At 34.3% G+C, this 12,030-nt stretch overlaps 1 protein-coding gene across 1 annotated transcript; it reads left to right on the top strand.

The window, feature by feature from the left end:
- The first annotated feature begins 5,671 nt into the window (after window positions 1–5,671).
- Window positions 5,672–6,610, top strand: LOC139040939 (olfactory receptor 5AN1-like). The gene has a single exon (XM_070488642.1). It carries the CDS (start codon window positions 5,672–5,674, stop codon window positions 6,608–6,610), a length of 939 nt encoding a protein of 312 aa, XP_070344743.1.
- The last annotated feature ends 5,420 nt before the right edge of the window (window positions 6,611–12,030 follow it).

Below are 12,030 nucleotides of genomic sequence, written 5' to 3' on the forward strand. Positions count from 1 at the left end.
CTCAATTTCCTAAGTGTATGATCTCAAACGCTGTTAATTTCTGGTTTTCACCTGTAAATTGGGGATAATAGAATCATCTATAATATAATGAGACAATATGTATAAAGGCTAACACATTGTAGATATTAATAATTGAGCACTGAATCAAAATAATAGCTTGCTGAATTTCAGGATTAACTAAGATAAAATATGCTTGTCTGTGTTTCCCAACTTTATACAGTCCACTGCCTTTTCTAAAATTTTTATTTTATTTTTTTTGAGGAAGATTAGCCCTGAGCTAACATCTGCTGCCAATCCACCTCTTTTTTGCTGAGAAAGACTGGCCCTGAGCTAACATCCGTCCCCATCTTCCTGTACTTTATATGTGGGGCAGCTGCCTCAGCATGGCTTGATGAGTGGTCCCATGTCTGCACCTGGGAACCAAACCAGCAAACCCCAGGCCACCAAAGTGGAATGTGCAAAATTAACTGCTTGATATCTACAATGTGTTAACCTTTATAGATATTGTCTCATTATATTATAGATGATTCTATTCTCCCAAATTTACAGTTTATCAATTGTATTTATATAAGTAGGTTTTTCACCCATAGCCAAGTTTAAATTGTTATATCATATTTTTTCTCATAGTTTCTGGCTTCATGTTATAGTTTAGAAATTTCTTTCCCATCCTAAGATTATATAAATGCATATCTATTAATCCCTCTAATGCTTTTTACTGATAGTGAGCCAGGTTTAAGCGATCACTTCGGGCAGAGATTATCCTTTTTCTATCAGTTTAAAATACTACCTATATCGTATGTTAAATTCTTACCAATGTTAAAATTTACTTGTTAAATTCTATTTCTTCTTTTGACATGTCTATTTTTACAAGAATAAGGAATTGTTAATGTTTATATTATTTTTTAAAGTCTGAATCTCCAAGTCTTTTTAATTATTAATCTTTTTTCAAAATTTTCTTGGTCATTAATATTGATTTACTCTTTCAACTCAAGGAAGATCACTTTGGATATGGAACATAGCCAGTTGTTGTTATCTGCTATGAATCTATTAGTGAGCTATAACACACTGAATGTATCAACAAACATATGAAATATACTTTTGTTGTATTTGGGAATTGAAACAGTTGCTTTGACTCTTTCTCGACATCAATGCTCATCATAGCTTGATGCTGGTTATCTGTTGACTCAAGTGTGCATGAACTGAAGCAAACTAAACAGAAGATCATTTCTGTGATTTGTGTCTTTACGACTTCAGGTGGTTTGATTTGTCTGGATGCTAGGTCTGAATCTACACCTGCCCAGAAGTAATGATGCCTAGCTGTCTACAGAGCTGATGATGTCTCAGGAATTTCCCCAAGTTAACCCATAAATTCTAGCACCCCTGGCATTCCTTTTTACAGGTACAGCTGTCATTCATAGTTATCTGTAAGTAATCAATGATAGTAATAGCCAACATCTATTGAACAATTAATGTGTCCTGGATTGTGTGCTGAGCAGTGTCATGAATTTCCTCATAAAACCCTCCCATTAACCTTACAGTTAAGGGGCTCTTGTCCTCACTTTGTTATGAGTAAATCATTTCTAGTGTGTTAAAACCACCAGGGTAAGTTCAGAGCATGAGAGAGTATCAAAACTAAAATTATTTTTTTCCATTTGTATTGACATACGGTTGATATACAACATTGTATAAGTTCAAGGTGTACAACATAATTTACTATATATATATATAATAAAATGATTACCACAGTAAGATTAATCTTCATCACCTCACATAATTACAGTATTCTTCCTTGTGATGAGAACTTTTGAGATCTAGTCTCTTAGCAACTTTTAAATATATGATACAGTATTGTTAACTATACTCATCATGCTGTACATTATATTCACAGATCTTATTTACCTTATAACTGGAAATGTTTTACTTTCTGACCACCTTCACCCAATTCCCCTACCTTCCACTCCTTGCCTCTGGCCACCACAAATCTGATCTTTGTTTCTATGAGTTTGTTTCGTTTTAGATTCCACATACAGTGAGACCATAATGTGCTTGCCTTTCTCTGTCTGATTGATCTTACTTAGCATAATATCCTGATGGTCTATCCATATTGTCACAAATTCCAGGATATCCTTCTTTTTTATGCCTGAACAATATTCCTTTATGATACATCCTATTATTTATGTTATTTATACATGTGTTATTTATATTTATAAATATATTTGACTTTTTATCCATTTATCTGTTGGTGGTTGCTTAGATTGTTTCAATACTCTGGCTATAATAAATAATCCTGCAATGAACATTGGGATCAGGTTTGTTTTAGGGGCAGTGATACCATTTCCTTTGTATATATATATATATATATATATATATATATATATATATATATATATATATATATCTCCAAGATATGGAATTGCTGGATCATATGGTAGGTCTATTTTTAATTTTTTGAAAAAACTCTATACTGTTTTCCATAGTCACTATACCAATTTAAATTCTCATAGCAGTGCACGTTTCCCTTTTCTCCACATTCTGGCCAGGAGTTGTTGTCTCCTTTTTGATTATAGCCATTCTAACAGTTGTGAGTTGGTATCTCACTGCGATTTTGATTTGCAATTCCCTGATGATTATGATGTTGAGCACATATTTATGTACCTGTTGGCATTTTATATGTCTTCTTTGGAAAAATATCTATTCAGGTCCTATGAAAAATTTGAATTGGATTATTTATTTTCTTGCTACGGAGTTGTATGTGTTCCTATATATTTTAGATATTAACTCCTTATCAGAGATGTGATGTGCTAATATTTTCTGCTATTCTGTTGGTTACCTTTTCATTTTGCTTATCATTTTCTTTGCTGTGCAGAAGCCTGTTAGTTTGATATAATCCATCTTATGTATTTATTTATTTAATTATTTAATTTCGCTTGTGCTTTAGGTGTGATATCCAAAACATCATTTCCAATCCATGTTCAGAAGTTTTTCCCTATGTTTTCCTCAAGGAGTCTTATGATTACAGGTCTTACACTTAAGTCTTCATTCATTTTGAGTTTATTTTTGTGAGTGATGTAAGATCAGGGTCTAGTTTCATTCTTTTGCATGTGAATATCCAATTTTCCCATCATCGTTTATTGAAGAAACTGTTTTTTTCCATTGAGTATTTTAGGCTCTCTTGTCAAATGTTAGTTGACCATATATACACAGTTTTATTTCTGGGGTCTTGATCCTGTTCCATTGGTCTTTGTGTCTGTTTCTATGCCAGTGGCATACTGTTTTTATTTCTATGGCTTTGTAACATAGTTTGAAACATTTGCCAGCTTTATTCTTCTTTCTCAGGATTGCTTTGTCTATACAAAGTCTTTTGTGGTTCTACAGGGATTTTAGGATTGTTTGTTCTATTTCTGTGAAAAATGCCATTGGAATTTTGATAGAGATTGCATTGAGTCTATTGGCAGATTTGTGTAGCATAGACTTTTTAATAATATTAATTCTTCCAATCCATGTACATGGGATACTTTTCAATTTACTTGCACCTTTTTCAATTTCTTTGGTCAGTGACTTATAGTATTCAGTGAAGAGATCTTTCACCTTCCTGTTTAATTTTTTTCTACACATCTTATTGTTTTTGATGCTATTGTAAATGGGATTGGTTTTTTATGTCTTTTTCAGACAATTTGTGTTAGTATATAGAATGCTTATTTTGTATCCCAGGACTTTAGTGAATTATTTGATTAGATCTAACAGTTTTTAGTGAAGATTTTAGGATTTTCTATACGTAAAATCATGTCATCTGCAAATAGACACAATTTCAATCTTTTATTTCCATTTATGAGGCTTTACTATTATTATTATTTTGACTTTATTGTGTTGGCTAGGACTTATTGTCATGTTTTAGGAATGAAGAGAATGGCCATCTTTGTCTTCTTCCTGGTCTTAGAAAAAAATCTTACAACCATTTACCATTGAGTATGATGTTAGATGTCACTTTGTTAAATATGGCCTTTATGAAGTTCAATTTAGTTCCTTTTATGCCTAATTTATTGAGAATTTTTATCAGGAATGTATGTTGAATTTTGTCAAATGGTTTTTGTGCATCTATGGAGAATTATATGATTTTTATATTTCATTTTATTAACGTGACTATCACTTTTGTTAATTTTTGTATACTAAACCATCTGTGCATCCTCAGAATGAATCTTACTTGATAGTGGAGTATGATCCTTTTAGTATGCTGCTGAATTCTGTTTGTTAGGATTTTTTTTTGAAAATTTAGAATCTGTATTCAACAGGTCAAGGACATTGACCTGCAGTTTTCTTTTCTTCTAATGTCCTTATCTGGCTTTGGTATCAGTGCTGGCAGGGGGAGGGACCATGGAGTCAGAGTGTAGCTGTTCCTCTAACTTTCTAACAGGATTCTTCTCATTCTCTGTGGCCCATGGGGATATTTCAGCCTCATCCCCGTGTTCTAGGATTTTCAAAATGATGTGTTGTTACGAGTAGTTGCTAGTTTTTTCTGGCAAGAGTGACAAAGTGAATGACCTATTTTGCCATCTTGATGACGTCATTCAGAATAAAAACTCTAAAGTCTGAACCCTTAACCACAGTACTATGCTGTTTCCTAAGATGCAAAATATCCTACAATTGATACAGTAGTTGGGGCTAATATTTGTACCAGCCTCCCTTAGGAATAGTTCATATGAAGACTTCCCTAAGAGGACTTACTTCATAACTTTATTGGGCATACATGCTATCCCCCAAGAAAATATCAGGATTATAAATTATGATATAATTTTCCAGGCCATGTTGAAGGTGTTGTGTTAAATATATTTGTAAAAAGTTTGAGAAGTTATTATAAACAGTGTAATTTTTCTTATGTGTAAAAGAAGAAAATTTTAAAAATCTACCTAGATGAGATCTTGGAGAGAAGAGCTATTTCAAGTTTATTCTGGAATGATGACAGTTTTACCTCACTATTATTAAGCAGCAGTTATGTATTGAATTTTCAAAATTCCTATAAATTCTTACAGTTTTACAATGATCTCTCTCATATAATCATAGAGCTTCTATTGCTTTTTAGAAAATTTTTAAGATATTTAATATTTCATCTCCACATACCCATGTACTTCTTCCTCCATAATGTGTCCTTCATTGATATCTGCTACGTGACCTTCACAGCCCCCAAGATACTCTCCAACTTCTTCCAGGAGTAGCAAACTATCACCCTTGTGGGTTGTGCTGTTCAATACTTCACCCTTCCAAATGTGGGACTGAGTGAGTCTTGTTTCATGACAGCCATGGTTTATGATTGATATGCTGCCATTTGTAACCCACTTCTCTATTCATCCATCATGTCACCCACTCTGTGTGTTCAGATGGTTCTGGGGTCCTATATTAAATATTTAATTTAATAAATATTTAATATTTTTAAAATATGTCTTTTAATTTTTCTGAGACCTCATCAGGTAATTGGGAACGTGAAACACTGAGAAGGTCCTATTTGACAATTAGATGGAAACTGTAGTCTTTCTTCTAGGACGGTAAAGTGTTTTCCATTTTTCAGTGCTCAGTGAAGGGAAGAAAATGGCAGATGTGAGAATTATAATGTTGTCATTTCACGTGAGTCAGTAATGCATTCTTTTGACTCTTTTCTCATTTTAGGAGCACCAAGCCAATGACTCAAGGAGGAAATATTACAGCTATCACCCATTTCCTCCTCTTGGGATTCTCAGATTTCCCCAGAATCAGAGCAGTGCTCTTCGTTGTATTCCTGTTGGTGTACATTATGACTCTGATTTGGAACCTGTGTCTCATCATCTTAATAAGGATGGATTTCCATCTCCACACACCCATGTACTTCTTCCTCCATAATCTGTCCTTCATTGATATCTGCTACGTGACCTCCACAGTCCCCAAGATGCTCTCCAACTTTTTCCAGGAGCAGCAAACCATCACCCTTGTGGGTTGTGCTGTTCAATACTTCATCTTTTCAACCATGGGACTGAGTGAGTCTTGTCTCATGACAGCCATGGCTTATGATCGATATGCTGCCATTTGTAACCCACTTCTCTATTCATCCATCATGTCACCCACTCTGTGTGTTCAAATGGTGCTTGGGTCCTATATGGCAGGATTCTCTGGTTCTATATCCCAATTGTGTGCCATGCTTCAGGTCCAATTCTGTGGGCCTAATGTCATCAACCACTTCTTCTGTGACATGCCACAACTGTTAGTCCTGTCCTGCACTGACACTTTCTTTGTACAACTCATGACTGCGGTATTAATAGTGATCTTTGGGATAATAAATGTCTCAATTATCATGATATCTTATGGCTGTATTGTCATCTCCATTATGAAGATCACTTCAGCTAAAGGCAGGTCCAAGGCTTTCAACACCTGTGCTTCTCACCTGACAGCAGTGACCCTCTTCTATTCCTCAAGTATCTTCGTCTACTTGAGTTCCAGCTCTGGCGGTTCCTCCAGCTTTGACAGATTTGCATCAGTCTTCTACACTGTGGTGATTCCCATGTTGAATCCCTTGATTTATAGTCTGAGGAACAAAGAAATCAAAGACGCCTTGAAGAGGTTGCAAAAGAAGGGAAAATATTGCTGAGGTCACAGATTATGAGATTTTTGACATATTTATCCTATCAGAATCACCTTAACCCACAATAATATGCACAAGAATGCACTATAACAAAATTCATACTGCCTTTGGAAAAAGAAGACTTAATTTGACACAAATAATATGCCAAAATGGACCAATAGGTGACTCAATGCCATGCAAACACAATATCTTTAAGTCCTAGAAGTTCATGAACATCAGCTTACATGAGGAGTAGATTGATCATTTATTTATATATCAATCTTTCCATCATTTATGAAACATCAGGTTTAAAAACTTGTTGCTTCCTTTAGTTTCTGAGATTGAACCCTGCCCAATTGCAGGACTCTGACATGAAAGGAAAGGTAACAGACAGAGGTCCTCTTGGATATAGAAACTTTGTCACTCAAATATTTTGATGCAGCAGCATGACTAAGACACAGAAGTGACCAATGTTTGTTTTGTGTTTCTGACCAGAATAGGAAGGAACAAAGAGCAAGGATGTGACTTTGGACAGAAACAATCCTGTGCAATTGGTCTGGTTGTGCCTACTGCAAAGACCAATCTTACCTAGCTAGTGTTTGTCTAAGGCCTCTTTCAATGCTAATCATCTAATAAATTTTTGATTACATCCTAGTCTATACCACCTATAGTCTAAGGAAGGAGGAGGTGATTTGAATCATAAAAGGAATGGAAGGATCTTGTCCCTTCAATGCCGTTTATTTATGAATCTGATGAGTTAATTTTTTGCACATAGTGTCCAGTGGGGATTTCTGATGGGAGATGATATTCAAAATCCATGTCACAGCCAATAGCAATTTCTGATATTGTGGGACTCAACTCTCCCTTTTTCTCCCCCATCCAATCTGGAAAATTTACCCTTGGTTCACATAGCCAATGGGATCACACTACCAAATCATTTTTCATATCTCAAACATCTGAAACTATTTGGTGTGAGAATACATGTGACAGCTCGTCATAATAACAGAATTACTGAATATTCAGTATTGCAAAGACAAAGAGCAAATATGGAAAATTGATATACTTTCTTTCCTATCATTTTGTTCAACATTTTATGTCTTAGAGATTTATGGTTTTTTGGGGTGATATTATAGATGAAGTAGAATGGTTTGTGTTACTCTAATGCTGATATTTCCAGCAAACTTCAAGGGCCAGGAAAGGAGATAGATGGTGGTACAAGCAAGGTTCTCAACTCTGAACAGTTTTTGCTGTGTGAAGTAGGAGAGAAAGTTGTGGTCAGGTTAAAAAAAAGATGTGTAGCAACACTGAATGTTGACTTTCGAGATTGCTCTGACTTGAACAAACTGGTACAAAACATGTCATTACATTTACATATTATTCTTAGAGTTTCATTGAATTCTTATTTTTGGCTTGTTATTTATATTTTTTTTGAGGTAATGCTGATTTAGAACATTATATCAATTTCAGGTATACATCATTACATTTCAAATTATATGTAGACTACATCATGTTCACCCCCCAAAGAATAGTTACCATTTGTCATTGTACTCATGTGCCCTTTTACTCTTTTCACCCCTTGCCCCACAACCCATCCCCTTTGGTAACAGCTGATCTAATCTGTATTTCCCTGTGTTTGTTTATTGTTGTTACTGCTTGTATCTTCCACTTATGAGTGAAATCTTACGATATTTGACTTTCTCTGTCTGACTTTTTGCTTACATAATATAGTCAAGGTCCATCCATCTTGTCGCAAATGGTAAAATTTCATCTTCTTTAATAGCTGAGTAGTGTTCCATTGTGTATATATGCTGCATCTTCTTTATCCATTCATCCACTCATGGGCACTTAGGTTGCTTCTATGTCTCGGCTTTTGTGTATAATGCTGCAATGAACATATGGGTGCATATATCTTTTTGAATTAGTGTTCTTATGTTCTTTGGATATATACCCGGGATTGGACTAGTTGGATCATATGGTATTTCTATTTTTAATTATTTGAGAAATCTCTATACTGTTTTCCATAATGACTGTACCAGTTTGCATTTCCACTCGCAATGTATGAGGTTCCCTTTTCTCCACATCCTCTCCAACATTTGTTATTTTTGTCTTGGTAATTATAGATAGTCTGACAGGAGTAAGGTGATATATTATTGTAGTTTTGATTTGCATTTCCCTTATGATTAGTGATATTGAACATCATTTCATATACCTGTTGGTCATCCATATATCCTCTTTGAAAAAAATGTCCGTTCATATCCTCTGCACATTATTTGATTAGCTTGTTTGTATTTTTGTTGTTGAGTTGTATGCGTTCTTTTATATATTTTGCATATTACCCTCTTGTCTCATACATGATTTGCAAATATTGTATCCAAGTTGGTGAGTTGTATGTGTTCTTTTGCATATTTTGCAGATTACCCCCTTGTCTCATACATGATTTGCAAATATTTTCTCCCAGTTGGTGAGTTATATTTTCCTTTTGTTGGTAATTTCTTTGCAATGCAGTTTTTCAGTCTGATCAGTCCCATCTGTTTATTCTTGCTTTTGTCTCCTTTGCCTGAGTAGACATGGTATTCAAAAAGGCACTGCTAATACCGATTTCAAAGAGCTTACTGCCTATATTTTCCTCTAGGACTTTTATGGTTTTAGGTCTTGTATTGAAGCCTTTAATCCATTTTGAGTTAATGTTTGGATATGGTGTAATATGATGGCCTGCTTACATTCCTTTGCATTTTGTTGTCCAGCTTTTCCAATGCAATTCATTGAAGAGACTTTATGTTCTCCATTGCACATTCTTTACTCCTTTGTTGAAGATTAGCTGTCCATAGTTGTGTGGTTTTATTTCTGGGCCCTCAATTCTCTTCCATTGATCTGTGTATCTGTTTTTGTGCCAATACCATGCTCTTTTGATTACTAGCTTTGCAATACATTTTGAATTCAGTGAGTGTGATACCTCTGACTTTGTTCTTTTTTCTTAGGATTGCATTGGCTATTTAGGGTCCTTTCTTGTTCAATATAGATTTTAGGATTATTTACTCTATTCCCATGAGGAGTGTCATTGGGTTTCTGAGTGGAATTGCAATGAATTTGTAGATTGCTTTAGGTAATATGGATATTTTTACTATGTTTACTCTTCCACTGAAAGTACATGGAATATCTTTCCATTTCTTTATATCTTCTTTGATTTCTTTCAATAATGTCTTATAGTTTTCAGCGTATTGGTCTTTTACTTCCTGGGTTAAATTTATTCCTAGATATTTTATTGCTATTGTAGTCTTGATTTTTCTTTCTGACAGTTCACTGTTAGCATATTGAAATGTGACTGATTTTTCTATGTTGATGTTTTGCCCTGCAACTTTATTGTATTTGTTGATTGTTTTTTATAGATTCTTGGTGGATTTGCTAGGATTTTCTATATATTGATTTATGTCATCAGCAAATAATGACAGTTTTGCACCTTGCTCTCCAATTTGGACGTTTTTTATTATTTTTTCTTACCTAATTGCTCTGGCCAAAACTTCCATTAATATGTTGAATGAGTGGCAAGAGTGCACATCCTTTTCCTGTTACTGTCCTCTGAGAAATAGCTTTGAGTTTTTCACCATTAACTATGGTGCTAGCTATGGGTATGTCATATATGGCCTTTAGTATGTTGAGTTATTTTCCTTCTATACCCATTTTATTCATAGTTTTTTTTTATTATAAATGTATTTTGAATCTTGTCAAATGCTATCTCTGCATCTACTGAGATGATCATGTGATTCTTGTTCTTCTTTGTTTATATGGTGTATCACATTAATTGATTTTCAGATGTTGACCCATCCCTGTGTCCCTGGAATAAATCTCACTTGATAGTGGTGTATGATCCTTCCAATGTATTGTTGTATTTGATTTGCTAACATTTGTTCAGGAGATTTGCATCTATGTTCATCAGCAATATTGGCCTGTAATGTTCCCTTTTTCGTTTTCCTTGTCTGATTTTGGAATCAGAATAATTTTGGCCTCATAAAATGAGCTAGGATACAGCCTGTCTTCTTCAAGTTTTTGGAAGAGTTTGAGGATAGGTATTAAATCTTGTTTCAATGTTTGGTAGAATTCACCAGTAAAACTTCCTTGTCTTGGACTTTTGTTCCTTGGGAGATTTTTTATTACTGTTTCAATCTCTTTATTTGTGATTGCTCTATTCAGATTCTCTATTTCTTCTTTATTCAGTTTTAGGAAGCTGCATGTTTCTAAGAATATATTCCTTTCTTCTAGATTACCCAGTTTTGTGGGCATACAGCTTTTCATAGTATTCTCTTATAATCTGTATTTCTGTGGTGTCCATTGGAATTTCTCCACTTTTATTTCTGATTTTATTTATTTGAGCCTTCTGTCTATTTTCCTTACTGAGTCTGGATAAGGGTTTATTAATTCTGTTTAACTTTTCCAAGAACCAGATCTTAGTTTCATTGATCCTTTCTATTGATTTTTTAGTCTCTATTTCATTTATTTCTGCTCTGATTTTTATTATTTCCTTCCTTCTACTGACTTTGGGCTTCATTTGTTCTTTTCCTAGTTCTTTTAGGTATAGTTTGAAATTATTTATTTTATATTTTTCATGTTTCTTGAAATAAGCTTGTAGTTATGTAAACTTCCCTCTTAGTATTGCTTTCACAGCATCCCATAAGGTTTGGTACACTGTGTTTTACTGTCATTTCTCCTGAGGTATTTTTTGATTTCTTCATTGATTCAACAGTTATTCAGTAGCATGTTGCTTGTTTCCACATATTTGTGACTTCTGGCCTTTTTTGTAGTTGATTTCTAATTTCATAGCATTGTCGTCAGAAAAGTCTTTTGATACAATTTAATTCTTCTTAAAGTCACTGAGGCTTGCTTTGTTTTCCAACATATGGTCTATCTTTGAGAATATTCCATATGCACTTGAGAAAAATGTGTATTCTGCTGTTTTTGAATGGGATGTTCTATATAAATCTATTAAGTCCATATGACCTAGAGTTTCATTTGAGGCCATTGTTTCCTTGTTGACTTTCTGTCTGGATGACCTATCCAATGAAATAAGTGGAGTGTTAAGATCCTCTACCATTACTGTGTTGCTGTCAAGTTCTCCCTTTCAGACTGTTAGCAGTTGCTTTATGTACTTTGGTGCTCCTTCGTTAAGTGCATTTATGTTAATAAGTGTTACGTATTCTTGGTGGAATGTCCCTTTTATCATTATATTATCCCAATCTTTGTCTTTTGTTATATTTTTTGTCTTGATGTTTGTTTTGTCTGATATAAGAATGACTCTGTCCACTTTATTTTGCTTGCCATTTGTTTGGCGTATCATCTTCCATCCCTTCACACTGAGTCTATGTTTGTCTTTAGAGCTGAGATGTGTTTCCTGGAGACACCATATTGTTGGGTCTTCTTTTGTAATCCATCCAGCCACTCTGCATTTTTTCATT

The sequence above is a fragment of the Equus asinus genome, chromosome 17 (assembly GCF_041296235.1).
Source record: "Equus asinus isolate D_3611 breed Donkey chromosome 17, EquAss-T2T_v2, whole genome shotgun sequence".
NCBI classification, from domain to species: Eukaryota; Metazoa; Chordata; class Mammalia; order Perissodactyla; family Equidae; genus Equus; species Equus asinus.